We start from the raw sequence: 23,022 nt of genomic DNA on the forward strand, positions 1-23,022 counted from the left end.
CGCACCTCCTTCCCTGGTGAGAAGATCTGCGTCCATCGGTAGCTTGACTGGGGGGGAGGGGGGGGCGCTGACATGTCCAGAAGGTCCGGAACCCATATCTGCCTCGGCCATGCTGGTACGACGAGGATCATCCTGCACCGGGACTGCCTGATGAGTCGCAGTAGCAACGGCAGGAACGCATAGAGGAACAGGCCATCCCAGGGGAAGGAGAATGCATCGCCCATGCTCCCCAGCTGGGGAAACCTGCTGGTGAACCTCCGGCACTTGGAGTTCATCGCCGTCACAAACAGATCTATCTGGTGATTGCCCCATTGTCGGAATAGGTGTAACGCTCACCTGAATCCCTCGGAGGCGCAGGTCTGGGCTGGGGGTTCTCGGAGTCTTCTAGGGTCACGCGCAGGCCTCGAATGCCACCCTGGAAAGGCCCTTTCCTCACGGAGATCTTGATCTGAAGGGTGAGGTGTCTGCAATTATGAGAGCAAGGGGTTAATATGGATATATAAGCCTGACTGGGTAAGCTGCCTCCCCTTCCTGGTACTCCCAAGTAGTTCGTAGGCTAAATGTGCTCACCTTATGTAGGTGAAAGCGGAGCTCTCCATCCTGCGTCAGTGCAGGGGCGCCGAAGCCATTTACTTCACTGGTTAATTGTCCAGCCTCTTGGTTGCACAGGATGAAGATTTGGAGCTAGGCCGTTGTTAGCAGCACAAACGGCGGTTGCTTGAATATGGAGGTCCGGAGAGCGATGGAATGGCGAAGGTATTGCAGGCAAGTAAGTAGAAAATGTCAATTCGAAGTTAAAAGCACTTCTTAATGTCTCTGTTCCTTTTTCAGGTCGCAGAAGCAGCTGGGTAGAAAAATGGATGTCGAGGAATGCACCGAGGAGTGAGAAAGATGAGCGCTGCCCAAAACACGTGCGTATAGATGGAGTTTTGTATTTCTTAATGATGTCCTTTTGTTTTGCAGATGCGAGTAGCAGCGTCGGCGGAGGCGAGAAGAATGCAGCGCAGGTAAGGAAAGTTTCACGGAGGTTTACTAACCAATGTCTTTGCTTCCACAGGGTGCCGGAAAAAAATGGAAAGCTGCAGCCCGTGGCTTGAGATGCACCGATGGACTGGGTAAGTGCTGCGCTGGTTTTTATCTCGTGCTAACCTGGTGTTCTTTTCCCTTTTCAGATGCTGCTGAAGACGAAGATGGTATTTCGGAAGGTAAGATTGCGGATTTCTCTTCCCCAGATGCAGAAGTTGAAGATTCTCTGAAGCTGACACGGCGAGCGTCCTGCTGCTATTGCAGAATAACGCGAAGCACGTTGCTCTGATCGGGCGTGGTTTAAATAGCTTATTGGAGTGCTTAGGTGTCTCCTTCCACAGCAGCCTCGCCCAGGTAAGAAGTCCCAGCTTCCAGAATAGTTCCAGTATCCAGTCCCAGGGAGTGGTGCTGGCCACACCCAGAGGTAAAGTAGTTCCAGCCATGGATGGATGAGGATTTCATCCTGCAGGTGAGTGAGCAGCATGGTCTGCAGCAGGTAGGTCCACCCAAGCACCATCCCTTACATCATGAGCCTGGCACGTCCTGTGCCGGGACTGAGTCCCCTTATGAGCCTGGCGCCACTGGCGCCAGGACAAGGTCCATAAGGCCCCTATAGGAGCCGATGGGTGCCTGGAAATGAAGTTGTGACCCAGCTTCCGAGGCAGTTGGGCTAAACCTGATTCCTTGGAGGCTGCGGTCATGACAATAGGAGATCCACTTGATCCTGTCGGAGCTCCCACTCGTGGCACAAGCGAAACTCCCTGCTGAGCGAGTCGGTGACCGTGTTCTTTACTCCTGCCAGGTGGAAGGGTACCAGGAACATCCCCTGGGCGACGGCCCAGTGCCACAGGTCCTGCGCTTCCTTGGATACAGCTGGGGATCTGGTGCCCCCCCCTGCTTCCGGATGTAGAACATTGTGGTGGTGGTGGTGTTGGTGAAGACCCGTACCACCAAGCCCTTAAGGGATGGTAGGAAGAACCCGAGGGCCCAGAACACGGGCCGGAGCTCCAGGACGTTGATGTGTAGAGACCTCTCGCGAGGAGGATTTTGCCGAGGAGCTAGTGGGAGAAAGGGCACAGCCTATGGCTGTGCCCACTGTATATTTTAGAACAATACCAAACCACGGCTTTTGGTCATGCCTGGTGCGCACAGCCACTCTATATTTGGTAACACCTGCAACCCATTGCTCAAAGATGTTCAATCAATCATAAACTGATTTTGACCTGTTTTGACAGTGGTATTGTTATGTATAAATGTTTGCACGCTTTGAGAACTCACAATGTTTTTAGACAATGCGCAGTGTGATAGAATTATTTGCCATGGATCACACCCTTTAGTTAAGCAGCATACTGCAAGATCCTTGTTTTATGGGCGGTCTCTTGGTGAATGTTTTGGTGCATTGCACAACTCCAACTAACCGCATTTAAGCGGACGGAAAAGGGGGAAAAAATGACCGGCTGCAAGAACATATGCCCCGGTACTTTTGCCCCCTTAGTGAACATCAAAAGCTGGCACCCATGAATATATGCACAGTAAGTAAACATATACCTTAGTTAAATATACAAATGTAGTTCAATTGACCTTTGTTTAGAAAAAGGTGCACAAGACAAAATAGCATAGGACTTTAAAAAAAGGAATGATCACCAGAAACATAACCTGAGAGAGGAAATGTTCCAATACATCTGCTGGCTAAAGGTGCACACCTTTTAAACCCAGGAATCTGTTGTGAAATATTCCCTGGGGAAAAAATCCCAATCCAAAACAAGTGCTTGTGGGTAAGTGTCTGCACTGGGAACATAACAACCTGAATCATGGTAGCCAAATACTTGAGCAAGCTTGGCAATTTTTAAATAACCAAGGGTTTAAGTCCGCCATCTGAAAAAAAGGTACTCTGTCCACCCACATGATTCCTGAAAAGAAGCCACAATCAGGGGCAAATAACTACACCAGTATCCAGGATTGCAAACTCTCTTGACACATGTTGGGCAAATACTCATAACTTACTTGCCCTCTCATAATTTCCCCTCCCCACCCCCATGTCTGGCTTTCAGCAATACTCTGGTTTATAAAGATAACTTGAAAAGTACACATACCATAGTATCACTCAAATATATAAATGCTTATAGAACCATGTTAGGCAAAAAGTGGACAATTGTGGCATTATTTCCCCCTTCCTCCCCATCTGGACTGTGCAACTACAAAAATCAAAATGCAATTTAGCAAAAGGCAAACAAAGGGTACCCAAGTGCAATACTCTTCCAAGGACTGACAGCAGCACGCTTAAAAAATAAATAACGCAGATGCGGTTTGTTTTCTTAGGGTGTTATGAGATATTTAAAACTAAGAAAGCACATGGCGTCCGAGACTGTGGAATGTCTGCGGAATGTCTCCCATCCATGAAGTACCCAGGACTGACCCAGCTCAGCTTCAAAGCGAGGAAGGGGTCTGCCCCCTCGGGCCATGGCCATGCTGCTCTAAGTGGTCTTGTAACTTGTGCTAATTTATTAGGAAATGTGGCCTGAGGGTGCTGCCGCTACCTTGCTTTAAAGCTAAGCAGGGTTAGTTTCGGTTACTGCATGGATGGGAGTCCTGGATGCCTATTGCGTCACTGGCCATGACGTCACTATAGCCACAGTTACAGAACTTGAGATACTCTCAACTATCTGTAGTCATTTTATGTATGGACTAGAGATAGCCACGGCTATCTGTAGTTTTATAGCTGTGAATATCAGAAAAAATGCTTTCTTGCCCCAGTCAGGCCCTCACCAAGTGCCCCCTCATCTGTGCCAGCTCCCCTTCCTCCCCAGATGGCCCCCTCACCTCCCCTACAACACACGCTGTTACTGTGACGCAGTTTGCTTTGAGGTGGATATAGCCGAGGTTACAGAAAAGCTTTGTGTTGCAAACTCAGTCCCCTAGACCCACTCTAACTGCCAAATTTCACATGGTGCCCTCTAGCCCCCCCAGCTATAGCCGCGGCTATCTCTCGCATCGAGAGAAAAACAAGATGGCGGCGGTTTCATTTCTAAAAACACACAGTTTTGGCAATTTACCTGAGAAATTGCTTTCTGTTTCTCCATCAAATATTTAAAAAATGACTGGACAGAATAACCACAAACCACAAAAAGGCCTCCAATAAACGCTTCATGTCCATGTGCCGACCTGGTGCAAATCCGTCCATGGTTTGGGCTGTGTGTTCCGGCAAAAATCGGCCTTTTTTTATCTATGGCAAAATGAACATGAAGTAGGGCATAACTTTTTAAAATTGTTTTCTTAATAACTTGTTTTTATTTTTGAATAAATCTTTACCATATTTGCAGTCTGGTGGTTGGGTCGGGGGGGGGTGTCAAATTGGCTTCACATTTTTGGCTAAATCCATCAAACTAATCAAAAGTTATTAGCAATAGAATTTTTTGGGGATCCTATGGCAGTACGACTCACCTTAACTATAGGGTGGCGACTGCCGCCCTAATAATTTGCAGTAAACTTTTATTAGGTGTGCAAAGATATAGAGCGCTGTGTCAAATGGGAGACTATATTCTTACCTATTGAAAAAAACACTGGACAGACTGTTAGGCAGAATCACCAGCAGTACCCTTGGGGAACATTACAGGCAATTAGGACTACAAGAATAGCACAATTTCACCTTTGGTACAAGCCAGTACTACACAGTAAAGTGGTAGCAATAGCTGAGCAGACAGACTTATCTCAAGAGTTTAAGTGAGCAGTAGAACAAGTTACACAAAGGACCAACCAATACAGTTATTCAAGGTTTCTTGGTAAAAGAATGACATGCATTATTTACCGTAATAGCATTTCTGATGATTGTATCCGCTTAGATTCACATGCTGTGCATATAGTCTGACATCCAGTGGTAACCGCAGAGTATTGCAACTTGTCTTCTGGGGACCGAAAGGGGAGGTCGGCATAGGCGTGTCTGTAACACTATCCCTATCGTGACGTATAGTGTACCCAAAATCCCTCACGTGCCGAGGTCCCTCCGATTGTATTTTTTCTGCCATGAGGGAGGCCAAGGCTATAGTGAGAACATAAAGAGAGAAAGTAGTAAGACATCCATGTTCCTTCCACCCCGAGCGGGAAGGTAGGGAGGGCGCATGTGAATCTAAGCAGATACAATCATCAGAAATGCTATTACGGTAAGTAATGCATGTCTTCTGATGCTCGTTAATCTGCTTAGAATCACATGCTGTGCATAGATTAGCTAGCAGTACCCGGAGTTGGAGGTGGGTTGTGAGAAGGAACAGTAGAGAAAGATCTCTTAGTACTGCTTGTCCCACCTGAGAATCAGACCTAGAATGTCTAGGCAATAGTGTTTTGTAAAGGTGTGTACAGAACTCCAGGTTGCCGCTTTGCAAATGGACTCGAGGGGAACATTTACAATGAATGCCCCAGTGCCTCGAGCATAATGTGCTCTAGGCTCGAAGGGCAGTTCTCTCTTAGCAAGAGTGTAACAGTGTGATGCATTTGACAACCCACCTTGAGATAGCTGATTTAGAGACAGATTCCCTTCTCTACCAGCTGCCACTGAAACGAAAAACCGGTTCGCTTTCCTCAGTGGTTTAGTTCTTTCCAGGTAGAACAGGACTGCCCTGCGCACATCTAGTGTGTGTAGGCTTCTTTCGGCCATGCTAGTGGAATTCTGGAAAAAGGTAGGTAGTTCAATCGACTGGTTCACATCGAACATCAATATGAATTTGAGCGCAAATCTGGGGTGCGTGCGCAGAACTACCTTATCCCTGTGGACTGTAACGAAGGGGTCTAGAACAGAAAGTGCCTGTAGTTCGCAAAGTCTTCTGATAGAAGTGATAGCCACTAAGAAGGCCGTTTTTTGTAAGTCAGGTCTTTTATACTTGCTTTATGCATAGGCTCAAAGGGAGCTCCCATGAGCCTGGTCAAAACCACATTTAGGTCCCAACCAGGAGCTGGGTGAGAAATGGGAGGATAAATCCTCTTAACCCCTTCCATAAAGGCCTTAATCACTGGTATCTTCCACCACAACACTTTTTGTTGTGATGTGGTGTAGGCTGAGAGAGCAGCCAGATGAACCTTTAGGAAAATGAAGACCAACCCAGTGTCTAACAGATGGGTTAGGTACAGCACAATGTGTATGGGTGAGCAATCTATGGGATTGACACCGTTGGAATTACACCAGATGACAAAACATTTCCATTTGCTGGCATCGCAATAACGTGTGTTTGGTTTCCTAGCTTCCCCGAGTATGTCCATGCACCTCTGAGGGAGCTGTAGGTGTCCAAACTCTATGACCTCAGGAGACAAGCTGCTAAATTCAGAGTTTGTGCGCATGGGTGTAGGGTCTCCCCCTTGTCCTGAGACAACATGTTGTACAGGCAGGGTAGTTTCACTGGCGGGGAGAGGGACATTTCCATCAGGTGAGCGAACCAGGGTTGGCGGGCCCACATGGGGGCCACCAGTATCATGGTAACTGGTTCCTGGTGCATCTTGTGCACCATCTTGTTGAGAAGGGGAGGTGGGGGAAAAACAGACCAATTTCCCTGATCATGTTATCCAGAGACGTTCCCCTTGGAGCGGTTCTGGGGATACCTGGAGGAGTAGTCTTTGTCATGACCCACAGAACACGCCCCTTTTGGACCTCATGGTCCTCGTCACAACTGGGCTTGTACTCCTTGATACTCCCAACATGGCTGTCTAACGTGCAACATCTTCCTTGTCCTTACGTCAGACGCAGCGTCTTTACAAATAGGCCGCGCCCACGTGTCTCAATGCTACTGCAAGCAGCGACTAGACGTGTGCTCCGTAGTTCGCTACTCTGTTGTCCTTGTTCCTGGATCTCCTAATTCCATTCCCATTACCCTCTTCCTTCCTCCTTGTTTCCCAGACTCATTTGCTGTGTGCTTACCTTCTTTGCTCCTGGATCCCAGAGTGTCTGAATCCTGGAGCTTTGAACGCACGCTGGAACCAGAAGAGGCTTGCGTGGGCTTATACAAGACCAGGTCCGTGCGTAAGAAGACACCGCCCAAGAAATCCTGCAAGGATCGAACCCAGGTGAGAAAGGGGGAATTCCGTGACAGTCTTGGCATTGGGCGTTCTACTGAGTTGCAAACAGGTCGATCTCTGGGAAGCCCCATTCTGCAAAGACGTTGGTCACAATGTCTTTGTGCAGATGCCATTCGTATTCTTCGGGCAGAGGATAATCTCTGCTGGGCACGTCTGCAGAAGAATGATTTCCCCTGGAACATGTTGGGACAACAGAAACATCTTGTGTCTGAGAGCCCATATACAGAGGTTTTGGGACAGCTTGTATATCCCTGGAGAGCGAGTGCCCCCTGTTTGTTCAGGTAATACATGGCTGTAGTGCTGTCCGTTAGAATCAGCACTGTCATCCCTTGTAGCTACATCCAAAAGGCCTTTAGTGCTTTGACCACCGCTAATAGCTCCAGTAAATTTATATGGTTGGATGCTACTTGAGGGGACCACACTCCATGTGCTGTGTGCTGAAGCAGGTGAGCCCCTCCCACCCCGTGAGAGATGTGTCTGTCATGAGAGTGGCTTCCACTGCAGGTGTGGTGAAGGTTTTCCCCTTCAAGAGGTTTTCTCTTGACCACCACTGCAGAGAGAGAACGAAGGCTGGCGAGACAACGACCAGATCTTCCCATTGTCCGCTGGCCTGACACCACTGGCTGTTGAGCCACTCTTGCATGGGACGCATGCGCAGCCGCGCTTGTGGAACCAAGTATATGCACAACGCCTTAATTCCTAGCAAGCGCATGGCCTTGCATACCGTCACCTCCCGACTGGCTACATATTGAGGAATCTGAAAAAGCATGTTCTGAACCCTCTCGTGGGAGGGCAAGACGAAATTATTTTGTTTGACTGGGGACTAGACTGGATTTCTTCTCATTGATTGAGAAACCCAGCCTGAAGAGAAGATCTACTGTTTTTTGGGTGTTCGAAAAGCATGTGTTGTATGAGTCCCCTGTGATGAGCCAGTCGTCGAAGTAAGGGTAAACTGGGACGAATAGTCTGCACAGGTGTGCTGCAGCCACTGCCAGGGCCTTGGTAAACACCCTTGGCGCTGAGGCGATGCCGAAGAGGAGTAGCTTGAATTGGTAATGTCTGTCCTCTATCATGAACCTTAGATATTTGTGCGCTGGCAACATTGAAATATGAAAGTATGCATCTTTCATGTCCAATGTTGCCATGTAGTCCCCCTGTTTCAGCAGTGGGATTACTTCCTGTAGGGTCACCTTGCGAAACTTCTGGGGTTTAATGAACTTGTTCGCTGGGCGCATGTCTAGAACAGGGCGCACAGTGAGGTCCTTTTTGGGTACAAGGAAGTACACTGAATAAATACAGTAATTTACCTGAAGAATAGGGACGGCTTCTATGGCATCCTTTCCCAGAAGCGCTTCCACCTCTTGATTCCTGGATCTCCAGATGGTCCGGTGAAAGGCGCCGTGAGCGCGGTGGTCTGAATTGTGGAGGTCGGGCGAATTCCACGCAGTACCCGTGGGCAACTGTCTTTATGACCCACTGGTCTGAAGTTATCCCCTCCCATGCCGTGAGGAAAGATGTTAAGTGCCCCCCGACCGGGGTGACATGGGAGGGGACCTGGATCTGGTGGTCATTTCTGACCAGAGGCTGTGGCTCCTCTAGGATTGGGGCCTCCAACTCTGTTTTTGCCGCGTCGCTGACCCCTTGAATGTTAGTATGAGGGGCTTCCTGAAGTTTGTCCTGTGTTGAAATTCCCCATGCCATAGTTGTTTTGACCTGCACGGGACTGCCCTCGAAAGGACAGACGAGAGTTATTACTTCTCTGGGGGGGAAGGTCTTTGTGTGATCTGTTGTAGGGATTTAAGAGTCTCATGCTCTTTCTTGGCTGTTTCCAAGGCCTCATCAACCACTTTCCCGAAGCGGTTAGCTTCATCAATAGGCTTATTGATGAGAGAGGCCTGCGTTTCGGGTTTGAACCCTGAGGTACGCAGTGAAGCGTGTCTTTTGAGGAGGGTCCCTCGGGCCAGAGACCTGCCTGCTGCGTCAGCCGTGTCCAGGGCATTTTAAATCACATTCTGGTTCACTTGTCTTCCCTCAACCACAATAGAGAGAATCTTGGACTTGACTGGTTCTGGAACCTCTTGGAGGCTTTCTTGGAGTAGGTCCCACTGAGCGTCAGCATAACTTGCCAATAGCGTGGTATTAGCTATCCCCGTAGTGTATGGGGCAGCCAAGGTGACTCATTTGCCTAGAGCATACAGCCTTTTGGATTCCTTGTCCTCCTTGTCCGGAGGTGCCTCACCAGTGGCAAGGGGTACCCCTGCCCTCTTTCAGGTGGTAGTCACTACCAGAGAGTCTGGGATGGCGTGCCCCCTAATGTATAGAGGGTCGGAAGGAGACGGCCAAAACAATTTTTTTCACTCTTGGGTTTACTGCTCGGGTATGAGCTAGTGACACCAAGGAGGGAGCCAACCTTCTCTTGATGGAATTAAGTAAGGGAATAGCTTGGCTAGATGGAGGCTTTTCCTTAAGGATATCCTCTACAAAATCCTGTTTAGGCACAGCCTCTTGAGTAGAGATTTTAAAGTGTTCAGCTGATTTTTTCAGCATATAGAGTTGAAGGCCATCTGGTCATCTACAGGTGAGGCCTGGCGACCCGGGCTGGACGGAGGGGAATCCAGACACAAAACATCAGTGTCCTGATCTTGAAGTGGCAGTGTCCATGGGGCCGTACCCTACTGCAGGATTACTTCCAAATTGTCTCTGGCACCCTGCTGTTCCTCTTCATAATTCTATAGAAAAGACGTTTCTTCCTCTTCATTGTAAATGTCCCTATAGGTGTCCATGTGGACAATGTCTTCCTGCTGGATGGGGACAGAAGGTTGATCTTCTTGAAAATGAGAAGATTGAGGGTTAGGCTCTCCACGAGACTTTTTCGGGGATGGATGATCCAAAAAATTGATAATCCTCTCCAGCCAGTCCATACACCCTTCAAATTTCTCTCTAGTCCATTTAGAGGACCCAGGCGTGCCTACGGGTGGAAAAACGTCATCCTCTGCCCTACGGCATTCTTCATAAGTATTGTGAGAATCGGGGCCCCAAACCGCATTCGAAGATTTGTCTGCGGCTTGCCCCATGATTTTACGCGGAACCGGGATAAGTCCCACCGTTGCCGTAATCCTCGCAATGCTGTCTTCGATAACTGCCGAATCGGCGTGAGATAATTCCTCCGATGGTCTATCAGCAGGTGCATTAACTTCTGAGGGCCTAGCGGTCGGTTTTTCAACTAGAGGCCTAGTCGTAACTTTCGGGCCTACCGCGGCCTTCGGGGCCGTCGCAGCGTCAGATTTCCACGCTTAGACGTGTGAAGTTTTTGGAGTAGCGCCCTTACTTGTTTTTGATTGCCCAGTTGCAAGACGCTGCTGTGGATGCGGGGGAAGGCTTTGGATCTGCCCGATCCGAGGAACCCGTCAAAATTTTCAACGGCCCTGTTGCCGCTTTCACCTTTTCGATGTCGAAACCGGTGTAGGGGTTGTATGCTTACTGAGATACGTTTGTACGCCCCTGTCATCGGGTGTTGTCCCTGAAGCGAGACCACAGTCAGGCCTTAAAGGGTGGGGGACGGGTGTGGCAGACCTAGAAGTGTCTGCGTCGAGGTCTATTACATCCGCAACGGATGTTTGGTCATCTGAGGTGCCCCCTTCACTCTCAGCAGGTATGGCGGTGGGGGATCCAACCGTGACATACCGTACGCAGCCCACCGCTTTACACAGCGCTCCTTAAGGGTCTTAAGCCGAAGGAGTTTGCAGGCCACACACGGCTTTTCGTCGTGATCTAAGGGGAGACAGACGTACGTCCTGTGTTCGTCCTTCCAAGGATATCTGGCCCTATACTTAGGGCAGAACCTAAAAGGATTCCTTTCCATAGCCAAAGGGGAAAATGACAAGACCAAAAGGGTAAAGAGGGGAAAGGAGGAAAGACATACTAAAAATATGGCCACCCTGACCCCTCTCCCCCCAATGTAAAGGTCAGCCAGAGGGCCCGACCACGTGGAAATTTCCGGCCGCTGGATCTTAGGCACCAAAATCCACCGCCGTAGACGAACCCCCCGCAGTCTTCGTCGAAGATGTTCTTGTGACCGAAGTGACTTAACAGGGAATAACCGACAAGTCGGTATAAGATAAACAATGTCTCTTTATACGTCATGATCGGGATAGTCTCTCTACAGTTGCTGTTCCTAGTGAAGGTGTGTCCATAAAACACCCATCTATCCGCGGAGCGGGCCGCAGAGTCTAGGCAGTCCGTGGCAGTCTCTCTACAGTTGCTGTTCCTAGTGAAGGTGTGTCCATAAAACACCCATCTATCTGCGGAGCGGGCCGCAGAGTCAAGGCCGTCCGAGCCAGGACCGCCGGGGCTACCCTCACAGCACTGGCAACATGAACCCTGCTGCCCGTGCACCCAAAGAAGAAGTACACTGGCTAAGAAGCCAGAGAACCCGTAGTGAAGACAGTGGGCTGGAGCACCGCAGCCCCCACAAAAACCCTTCAAGAAGCAAGAAACTACAGGCCGCAAGAGCACTCATCCCCTCTCAACAAACGCACAAACTTCTTCTAAACCCCCAAAGTCAAGGCAATTTGGAACCATCGGCTCGACCAACAGAGGGTCCCAAGCTGGAGGAAACCAACCTCCTCGCGACCCAGTTAGCCGCGCCGCTCCTTATGGGAGGGCCGGGAAGGTCTGTCCGACAACTAGTGGTGGCGCCGCAGGAGGTGGTTACGGTTGAGATAGTTAAGCCTCGCCTGGCCCCCCCCACAATCTCTGGCTGGTCTGGGAGTGTCTGCTCGACCCCCAGGAAACGTGGAACAGAAGGGAGCCCAAGACGGCGTCATAAAACCCCCCCCGGCTCCCCTCCACTCTACGGCGGGTCTGGGAGCGTCGGCTCGATCCTCTAGAATGGAGAAACAAGACAGAGCCCAGGATGGCGCCATCTTTACACCTCCAGCCCCCACCAACCCCCCCGGCTGGTCTGGGAGCGTCGGCTCGACCACCAGCGGCAGCGACCTGCGAAAGCAACATGGATCGCCCGTCCCCCAAGTCAAACCCCCACTTACCGCTGGGTCTGGGAGCTCTGGCTCGACCTCCCTCGGATGTTGTTGGGGCGGGTGCTCTGGACTCTTCCACGAGACGCTCCTTGCGCTCTCTGCAGTCTGTGGCGGACGCGGGCGGGGTTCCTCTCGGGGGGCAGCCAGGGGAGAGGAGCCTCCTCGCGAGAGCTTTCTGCCCCCTCGCGGCCCTCCTGGCCAGGGAGTTGCAAGCGGAGTGGGAGTGGGCGGGTGCTCACCGGCGCTGCTCTGCTTGGCAGGAGCGGGCCCCGGAGCACTTGTCCCTGGATCGGTAGGAGAGGGCGCCACGCCAGATCTAGCGACCTCTAGAGACTTGTTTGGGAATCTCATATGCTCCACCATACCTAACTTCAACGAGGCCAATGACTCCATAAAAGTGAGCAACATTGACGCCCCCAGCCATGGGGGAAACAAAATAAAAATTGACATTGAGATTCATCCGGTGTTGGCCAGGGAGGACTTAGCTAGGCCCCCATCCATTATGGGAAACCTGGTCAGGTGATTGCTCATACTCAACAATTGAGGATTCAGAAAGTGATAGCTCCATAAACCACGATACTACGCCCCCTTTAACTACCTCAAAGGCAACACTACCGGGGGCCTCTGAAAAGGAGCCTTCACCCAACACTAATAAAACGTCACCTAAAGACTCAACCCCAACGAAGGCCAAATACTCGCCTATGAAGGGAAACAGAACAAAACCAGGCAAAACAAATAAAACTAAACCTCTTACGTGCAGACCACCAAAAAATAACTTGCAGCCTGCCCCAACAAATCGGAACAAAGAGGCCCAGATCCTATCAGTGGGCACCCTTGATAAATTCTTCAGCAAACAAGGGAAAAAAGTCTTCATAGGGAAATGTGAGATTTCTGATGCAGAACTCCTGGAGGGGACTTTAGAAGAAAATGATCACACCGACTCCCCCGTCATTCCGATGAGACTAAACTTCAACACAAAGTCTCCCAACCCTAATGCTTCAAGCCCTCAACTACCCACCAACAAAAGATGGCACTTTGGGAAACCGCCAGCAAGGAATACGGAATTTAACACAACAGGAAATTCTTCACAGCACTCTGCTCCATCACACAGCCACAATAAGCCAAACATGCCTAAAGAAAATCTGTTACATGGTGGGACGCCAGAACCAACAACCATATCGACTAAATCACAAAACCCCTGTCCAACAACCAAGAACCTGGACTCAACAAATTCAAAATCTGAGAGACTCATAACGCAACCCTTGCCCGCAAAACTAACGCAGGCTATCCCACATCAGGATCATTTGATAAGGACTAAAACGTCAATGATCAACCGACCGCAGGAAGCTCAAACTCTGAATCAGCTCACGCCAAGCACACCGCCAAAGAACAGGAGTCAAAGTGAAATCATGGGAAACTCTAGCAAAGAAACGCCAAACAAAAAACTGCCACTACTAATGATAATGTCAGCTATCACTATAGCCCTAGCTCCGTTCACTAAACTGTACGAATCCCTCAATGACTCTGTAAAGGATCAAGTAACGCTGGCATCCTCTGCACAGGCAAAACTAATTTTCCTAGAAGGATTCATCACTTCAAAAATAGAAAACAGGAAGACCACTAAAGAAGTCAGCACACAAACAAGGGACCAACAACACCTGGAAACAAAATCTGTTCAGTCACAGGTCGACTTCCCACCAGTGAAAACATTCCATTTCAAAGCAGGAATCGCCGACAAGAATAGCAACCCTTGTTCAGCTGTATCAGGCAAGAACCCCCTAATGACTACGGCGCCGGATAATCAGAACGCAAGACTCTCTCTTCTAAGTCTCACATCAGATTTGACAAAGAAAACCCACGGAAATCAAACCACTCTCAAATGTTCAATCCTACCAATGAGCAAGACAAAGGCACTAAACGGCTGCATAATCAACGAGAAAGAACAAGAGCTCAGAGTCTCTGCTGATGGTCCACCCACACCCTCAGCACCAGCAACGAAACCAAAGACCGGGACAACTGCCCAACCCAAATTGGCAACGGAACATCCTAAGGCCACGAAAAAATCTTCACTTTCAATCCAGCGAAAGTACATCAAAATTCCAACGAAACTATCAACTCCAAACGCTACTCAAAATAACCACGCTAGACTGAATAGCAATAGATCTCCCTCCCCCACTGAAAGCGATTTAATAGGAAACGCCCTGGAACTCTTCTCAATGGCTGGCCAAAGACCCAAAATCTGATAACAACCGTGAATCAAAAAGAAAAACTGTTTCCTTTGATCAGAACCTTGACAATGGTACACCTCCAAAAAAAAAAAAATCAGACTCTTAGAGCCAAAAACTACACCGCTTCACACGGCTGAAGACGCGAAACGAAAGCCCTCGGCTTGGTCAAAACAAAGACATCCTTCTAGCAACAAAAAACGGGATGAATCCAACAATCAGAAAAAAATTCACACTCCTAACAGGTGGAAACCCAGAGTGCACATGCAACAAAAAAGAGAACCCAGAGACTACCACCAAAAAAGAGAACAGAACTTTTCGACACCACCGAAGCACTTGGATAGAGATTGGAAACGTACTCGTCTAACGAGACTCCTGATACCCATTCTTTCTTCTTACAACCCAGTTACAAATCAAAGTCCAATCAGGTTCTAAACAGATCTGTAATAATGGACCTACTCCATCAAGTTCCGTCTCTAAGATCAGTAACATCAGATCACCTTGACGTCATTGAATGTTCGGGTCCCCACTGCATAGACAGTGTATATATCCATATATCTTCATCAAGCACGAGACGTAAGCTCAAGGGCGAGTCCAGAGCCCTTACAGACCTAGGCTACTACCTGGAAGAAATAAGCAGTGACAAGGAGAACTCTCGCCAAGCACCAGCTGGACCAAAAGTGAGAGATTACATATCAATCAAAGAACATGTTCCTTCCGACAAGTTAGACACCTCTTCAAGATCTCGAGCTTCATACTACGCAAGTCGGAGCTCAAGATCTGAACGAAAGGAGAGCACTCGAGGACACTCCAGACGGTCCTTTGTGTCACCGAGTTCCTCACTATAGACCTCGTAAAACTCATTCTGAAACCAGAACTAAGGACTTTGAGGAAAGGAGGCCAATTGGTAACCATTATGGAAAGGAACCTACTAGGGATGAGAGAAGAACCTCCAGCCACAAAGACCGACGGGACTCACCATACAAACCATCTAAAACTCAACGGCACAAAAGCCCCACAAGTAACACCGCGATTCGACATAAGGAAAAACTGAGTAACATGGAGCCAGAACGTTTCCCGAAGGGCCCCTTGCCGAATCGGAAGTTAACAATTGATCAAGACCCCCCCTAGAAGGAGGACAAGTGAACTACATAATTACTCGCGACACTCCCGTAAAGACAACGAAAAAACTAGATGGGCCTGGATCCCGGAAAGACCCTCAACAGAAACTAGAGGATAGCCACGAACAACCGTGACTGGAGAAGACGAAGATCCCAGAAGTCCACTCCAGACCTCTAGCAGATTAATAATGGGTTTGTGGAACACAAGAGGCTTCATCCATCCGACATCCAAAACAGATGTGAAATTGGGAACATTCGACCTTCTCTGCTTACAGGAGACGTGGCTCTACAAAAAGCCAACAAGTGATGGTTTTGAAATTGATTTCTCACCAGCAATACAAGGAATAACAGGCAGGCCTAGCTCAGGGCTCCTGACAGCTATCAGAATCTGTAGCAGCCTGCAACTTAAACAAACACTGGTAAGTAGTGCTTTCATTTTGGCTTTCTTGGTTTCCGGCCAGAAGACCGCAGCAGGCGAAAACTTGGACAAGCCAATATCATACTTAGTGATAAACATATATTGGAACCCAAAAGCTTTGAAAGAAGCAGTTCTTCTGGCAAATATTGGTCAAACGATAGAGTCTAGTCTAAACACGATGGCCATCGATTACATCATAATATGTGGGGACTTAAACCTGACCCTACCTAACATTGGCCAGAACACAAAAAAGGGCAACCCAAACCCTGGATCGGCAACTCAAGATCCTTCGACAATCCGGGAATCGGATCAGAGAGGCAAGAGTTGGGAAACACTCATGCACGAACTTGATTTTCATAACCTTCATTACTTGACTTCTCCCACACCTAACCCCATCCCCACCTGGGAACAAGGAACCCTCAAAGCCTTTCTGGACCATATATACGTATCCAGAAATTTGCTCTCAAAATTCGAAGTGATAAGAACCGAAAAAAGTGACCACAACCTTCTGATGGCCACATGGTCAGCCCCAGAACCAAAATCGGAGGAAAAAAGCAAGAAAATAACTCAGTCAATCGTCATCAATGGTGCAGGGACAAGACTAAGACCCACCAGCGAGGCAATAAGAGCAATTACAAAGAACTACTAAAGAACAATTGGCGAACCAGCGGGGTCACTAACATCCGATTACCCCCTACTGATCCCCTACCAACAACAAAGGAAACTACAAGCATTTGCAAAGAATCCGAAACACATGAGCAACAAGCAACTGGTGGAAAAAAGAAGAGAAATGAGAAGAACTTTACGTAAAGCAAAATCTCGCACCTCAAAACTAACAGCTGAGACAGCATCGTTTGCAAAATTATTTTTCAAAAATTGGCTGAAATCCCATCGCGCCATACTATACCAAGAGGACTCGGAGAACATGCTAAGGACTCTAAGTGGGAAGCAATCCAAAGCTTTCTGGGCCCTGATCGACCCGAAAGGAAACAATTCCAAGGACGCCTTAGCTAATTCAATTGGAGAGACGCACTGGATCTCTTTCTTCTCAAATATGTTTGCCCCACCTAAGGACAATACTCACGAAATTCCACGGGCCCAAAAAGATCGATGGGACATAGAATGTGATGAAATGGAAATCTGTGGGAAAATCCGGAAACTGAACAACGCCCGGCAGCCGGACCGGATGGAATCTTCAATGCTGACCTCAAAAACAACATAATCATGGGGAGCCCTTACAGCCCGAATATTCCGACAATGCGCCGACACCCGCTCTATTCCGAAATCTTGGAAAACAGCAAACGTGGTCCCAATTTTCAAGAAAGGCGACAAAGGGAATCCATCAAACTATAGACCAATCGCCTTACTGGACACCATTGGGAAACTGTTCGGTGCCTCCCTTTTGGATAAATTCAAGATTTGGGCAGTCACCTCTGAAGCTCACGACGATTTCCAAACAGGCTTTGTAAAAAACATTGGAACAATGGCCAACATAATGCTATTAAGTATACTCAAAGCTAAGGTTCTATAGGGACGTCCAAAGATCCATCTGGCATTCATAGAGCTCTCTCATGCTTTTGATACAGTCAACAGAGACCGACTCTGGAGGAAACAGAGGACCTGGAACTGTCCTGCATCAATCCTGAACCCAATTATCGAGCTGTACTCCGGAACCTCCATGAGGGTCAGACACAATGGAATAGGCCAACTCTCAGAGGAGATTAACACCCATAGAGGCGTAAAGCAAGGGTGCCCACTGGCCCCCGCATTGTACAATGCATTTACTGGTGACTACCAAAACTGGGACCCCACAGTCAGAACATTTCCACCGAACATTGGAGACGAGAACGTTGGCAGACTACTCTACGCTGACGACATCCTATTATTGGACCAAACTGCCATAGGTCTACAACGCAAACTCAACTGACTCTCAGGATACCTCCAAGCCAATGACCGGATTCTAAATTCAACAAAAACAAAAATAATGACATTGGAAAAAACAACACCACGAAAATAAAAATCGAAATGGTATCTGGCAGGAGAGAGACTGGAAAAAATAAAATCATTCAGATTCAGATACCTGGGAGTCACGATCAATTCAAACCGTTTTGAAATCCCTATGCAGGAATCCATGATCGCAAAAACAAAAATCATGATGACACAAGCACGACTCATGGACAAAAAATTCAGAAAATTCTCCTTGAAACCAGCTCTTAATTTTTACACAGCAAAAGCAGTGCCTGCTATTTCCTATGGGGCAGAGGCGATGCCTATGATACCCGAGAGAATCTGGATAAAACTGGAAGGCCTATTTTGGAGGAAACTTTTGACGCTCCCACAATCAACACCATTGATTTTTCATAGAGAAATCAATGTCCTTTCACTAAAGGGAAGAGTCAATCTAAATACTCTGACGCTGCACCAGAAAATCAGACTATCCTCTTAGAAGATATTTAAGGTATTAAACAAAGAGCTAAACAAAAGTTCAAATACCATCCTTTCTATTTGGGAGCAAAGAAACACGGAAACACTTGCCGAAATAGGAAGCTCATGGGAAGAATTGGAATGTAATCCAAATAAAACTGCCGAAAAATATAAGGAAATGGACGGGATCAAAACACAAGACGACGCTGCGAAATACAAATCAGCCTTGGACCTACCGGTTAACCATCAAAAACAAAACAAGCCTATGAGATACTTGTTAAACGGTCCTAGCGAGCAAATTAGAAAAACATACTTAAGGGCTAGGCTGAACCTTCTACACACCAAAGAAATTCTATTCATCAGAGGTTCTGCCTCCAACAACCTTTGCAGATTCTGTAACAAAACAGATACAGTGGAAACCCTGAGGCATCTTTTGCTGTCATGTCCTGAACTGGTCTCAAAAAGAATGACCCATATGGGACACCTATTCAAAAACAGATGGTGTATGGAAGAAGATTACTGGTGGAACATTCTGATGTCGGGTGAAAACACCAAAACAGTAATTGCGGTCGGACAGTTCTTCCAGAACATAAACTTGACCAGAGAAGAAACAACCTGACAACAACCTGGAAAGCAAACCACAGCAATGACAATAAAGGATCAAATGAAGAAACATTTGTTTAGGATCAAATGAAGAAACACTTTCTTTTGCTCCCACCCTTTTGTAAAAACTGTGATAAACAGTTTAATAAAAAAATAAAATAAAAAAAAATAGGGATAGTGTTACAGACACGCCTATGCCGACGTCCCCTTTCGGTCCCCGAAAGACAAGATGCAATACTCTGCAGTTACCACTGGATGTCGGACTATATAAACAGCATGTGATTCTAAGCAGATTAACAAGCATCAGAAATACATTTACTTACTCAGTCAGTTATAAAACATTACTCTAGCATAAGCAGCTCAATATCACACATTAATACACCACAAAAATCCAACCAGCAAGTAAATGATCAAGTTTAGCTCCAAAATGAAGTGGGAGCAAAATGGCACTTCAAATACTTAATAAAGGAGGGAAAAAACAAGGTTTTAAGAATAGACAGCCCAAATACATTCATAAGCAGGGCAAAGGGTTTCAGTTAAATACAACCAGCAATTCTTCTCAATAGGCCTGGGCTAAAGTCAATGGTTCAGAGCCTTTTGTATAGCATAGCACAGTTCTGGTAGAGAACGGTTAAGTCTTTGCCAGAGATTTTTAAAGGATTTGGCTAGGCGTAAAGTTTGACGAATGTTTAGGGAAGGATAAGCCTTCGTAGTTGAGGAAAGTTTCACAGACTTTCTCGATGGCTGAAAAGACCTCCGGACCGCGTTTGCACGGTACCTGGTCAATGAAGAAAGCTGTAGCAGAGGCAGTTGTTCCTGGCGTTTGCACAGTACCTTGTCAATGAAGAAAGCTGTAGCTGAGGCAGTTGTTCCTGGAAGTTCGAGCAGATCTCGCTGTTCCTGAGCTTCAGTCGTGGGGACAAGAAGGAGGACATCGGGAGGTTCCTGCACTGCCCAGGGTAGAGACCAAAAGCTGTAGCAAGACATCGGTTTAAGGTGTGAGTGCCTTAAAGTCCACTAGCTGGTCTCCTTCCGTCTGGCTATCCGGTTTTCAACAGCACTCTGATAAAAATTCAACCAGAAGAGGACGGTGTCCAGGTGGCTTGCAAGTTGGTTGTTCCCACCAAATGCAAGGGAAGTTGTTAACCTTGAAGGGCTTCTCGGTCATCAGAGTTTCAGGCGATTTGGACCTGCAGCAGGGCTTCACCCGTCGTCCAGGAGTTGCAGCAGTCCTCTTCCTTCCGCTCCTCTTCGGTTCTTTCGTTACAGTGGTCGACTCTGCTTTCCAAGTCCTAGAGACCTGCTTTTAAACAGTTTTCCCCCATTCATTCCAGCCCGGCTGTCACTCATACGCAAGGTGGCTCTCCTTGCCGGAGAGCCAGCCGGCCAATCATGCTAGAGTGCATTCAGGTCTCCAAGGAGACTTAAGCACAGGGAGTTTCGGGCACCTCCCTCACATCCTATCCACCCTGGCACCAGAGGAGGGCTTCAGCACTGAAGCCCGCCAAAGGGCAACGAACAAAGAGACCAAACCTGCTTTGGCGCGCAGAGACAAACACAAGAAGGACCTTTCCTAAAAGAAATGGCAAAAAAAGATGACCGTAGTCTGTTTTTACAGATAGGTCTTGGGCGCCATATTGAAAAACATGGCTGACCCGATTTTTAGCTACCGTTGTTAGCGGTAGGGAAAAATCATGGTAGTTTGATCTAAACCACTGCCAGCAGCCATTTAAAGTAGGAAAGGGTAACATTTTACTGTTACAGAAGTGTTTTGACTCAGGAGAAGCTAGGCAACCCCTCCACCACTCTATAGTAAGATAGTGTGTGCTGGGTCAGTAAATTTAAAGAGACTAGTAAAGCCAATTTAACTTTACATGCCTTGCGAGACAGTGCTGTCTCGCAGACAGAGACAGAAAAAGATGATTCCTATGGTTGTGTTAAAACTCCATAACCAAAGAACACAAAAAGAAAAACACACATCAAGATACATGAAAGAGTGGGAAAAAAAGGCTCACACTCTTTCCAGGTAAAAAAATCAAATCTTAGAAACCCAGCAAAATTGCTGTGGGTCTCAAATGGTAAGGGAAATTAGCACATATTGAGAATTCTCCCTAACACAGACCTAGACCATATTAGCGTCCCAAGTTGGCATCCAATTCATCTCGCACTTTGCTTGGTTTGGTGAAAACTGATCCAGCAGATATTTTTTGACAAGCAAGAACCATTACTTCTTGTTCAGGAATATACATTAAATGTTTTTTTTTTTTTTTTTTACAGCTAGATGAAACACTAAATTGACTGAATAGAGTAGCATCTAAATTAGAGTTTAAGCAAATGAAACTGAAATACTTATAACTCACAATGTTACGTATATTTTTATTTATAAACACCACTCACCCCTAGTTTCATTTTTGACCCACTGGTTTATCATGGACGCTGATGCATTTTTGTCTGCAAAATCAACACTTCGGACTTCGCCATGAAACACCTCTTTGTTTCTTGCCATGAAGGGAGCTTCCATCTTAAATCCACTTTGTGAAAAGACTCCATTAGCCGTCAGGACAATATCTTTATTCTTCTTCGAGACGAGGACTTTGTTGATCTTTTTCAGGATTTTACCAACTCCTTTAAACATGTAAAGAGAACATAATAATTTCACAACATGTATATATATACACAAACAAAATATTTGTGGGCCATTTGTTTGAAGAATTACCAGGTCAAAAAATATAGTTGCACTAGAAGGTTGATTTTCCCTTCCCTTCATCGCTTGTAAACAAGTAAACGCTGTTCTTCTCACAAGATAAGGAATTGCCAAACTGACATTCCCATATTCTTAATTTTGCAATAAACATTTGATTAGGGAATAATACAAAGAAACACTATTGATGGCAGAATGACTGTTGTATACAAGAAACCATCCTACATGCAGCGGAAACAAAAAGTACTAATTTCTTTCAGCACATTATAAAGGCACAGTAAACAAACCTCCTTTTTAGATTTGGGTCAAGCACCACAGTGTACCAGAAACCAATTCTATTAAGTCTGACAAAGGCTAGATAGTATTGGTGGATGGACACATGCACCAAAGTTTCAGGTTATACCTCCCCTCTCCATACGTGCTGCAGCCAGGAATTGGGGGCCATGTCTAAACCGGTCTCTCTCTCTCTCTCTCCCTCCTTCCTTCATGTCATGCCTTGCCCCACTTCTGCTTCACCAATGTCTGCATCGTGTCATGAATCCCAAGAGGTCTTCACTCCCCCCCCCCCCCCCCCCCCAAGACCTTCTCCCCAAGGGGTAGCGCTCCTTCCCATGAGGCCAGGGTGTTGAAGCTGTTACTCGTTAGTCCCCCTGGAGTGGCACTTAGCGGGATGATACCATGGGAAGAGACCTCCCATCTGAGGGCAAGGGAGAACATCTCGGGAGAACGCAGTATACAGACCCTCCTCCCATATGCTACACACTCCTTCAGTGCTTAGACCCTTCTGCCTACACAAACTCCCATGAAACCAAGGATAGGCAACCCCTACAACATGGACCCGGGAGAAATAGAGAACAAAGTGAACAAAGCAAGGGAGATGGGTCACACGAAACAAATGACTCAAGTCGCCAAAATATATTTGACTTCAATCAAAGGAAGGGATATGCCAGGTCACGGAAAGTATTAAAAAGAAACATATTTTAATAAAAGCATATTTTATTAAACCCATATCAAAAAACATAGATAATAGTATACAATGCATGATAAAAATACATATACATACATATAAAATTCACAGATCAAAAAGTGATACAAAACAGATTAAGTGCCTGTCTCACACAAACCCCCACTGCATTTAGGGGTAGGAACAGCGTAGTAAAAATGTACGCTGCTGTTCAAAAAAGTGGCACTGAAGCACAAATAAGTCCCTAGATCAATGCAAATAGTCATCATAATATATCAATGCATCTAATATTAAGTTGTCAAATCAATGCATATACAGGACATACGGTAGGTTCTAAAGGAACGTACCCAAAAATGAGTCGAAATGCAACTGATGTAAAAAAAGTGCTGCGTGCAAAATACCAAAATATGACCGGCGTAGTAGTCCGGAATAGTCAAACATTAA

The 23,022-nt window shown here is 47.0% G+C and overlaps 1 protein-coding gene across 1 annotated transcript in view; it reads right to left on the reverse strand.

Annotated features, from left to right (window-relative positions):
- The window catches only part of SERPINE2 (serpin family E member 2), a 641,152-nt gene that overhangs the window by 463,763 nt on the left and 154,367 nt on the right, over nucleotides 1-23,022 (reverse strand). The window contains exon 3 of the mRNA XM_069618158.1: nucleotides 21,311-21,538. Coding sequence (XP_069474259.1) covers nucleotides 21,311-21,538 — 228 coding nt within the window. The remainder of the gene's footprint in view (nucleotides 1-21,310; nucleotides 21,539-23,022) is intronic.

Source organism: Ambystoma mexicanum, chromosome 10 (assembly GCF_040938575.1).
Source record: "Ambystoma mexicanum isolate Mex_15411 chromosome 10, UKY_AmexF1_1, whole genome shotgun sequence".
NCBI classification, from domain to species: domain Eukaryota; kingdom Metazoa; phylum Chordata; class Amphibia; order Caudata; family Ambystomatidae; genus Ambystoma; species Ambystoma mexicanum.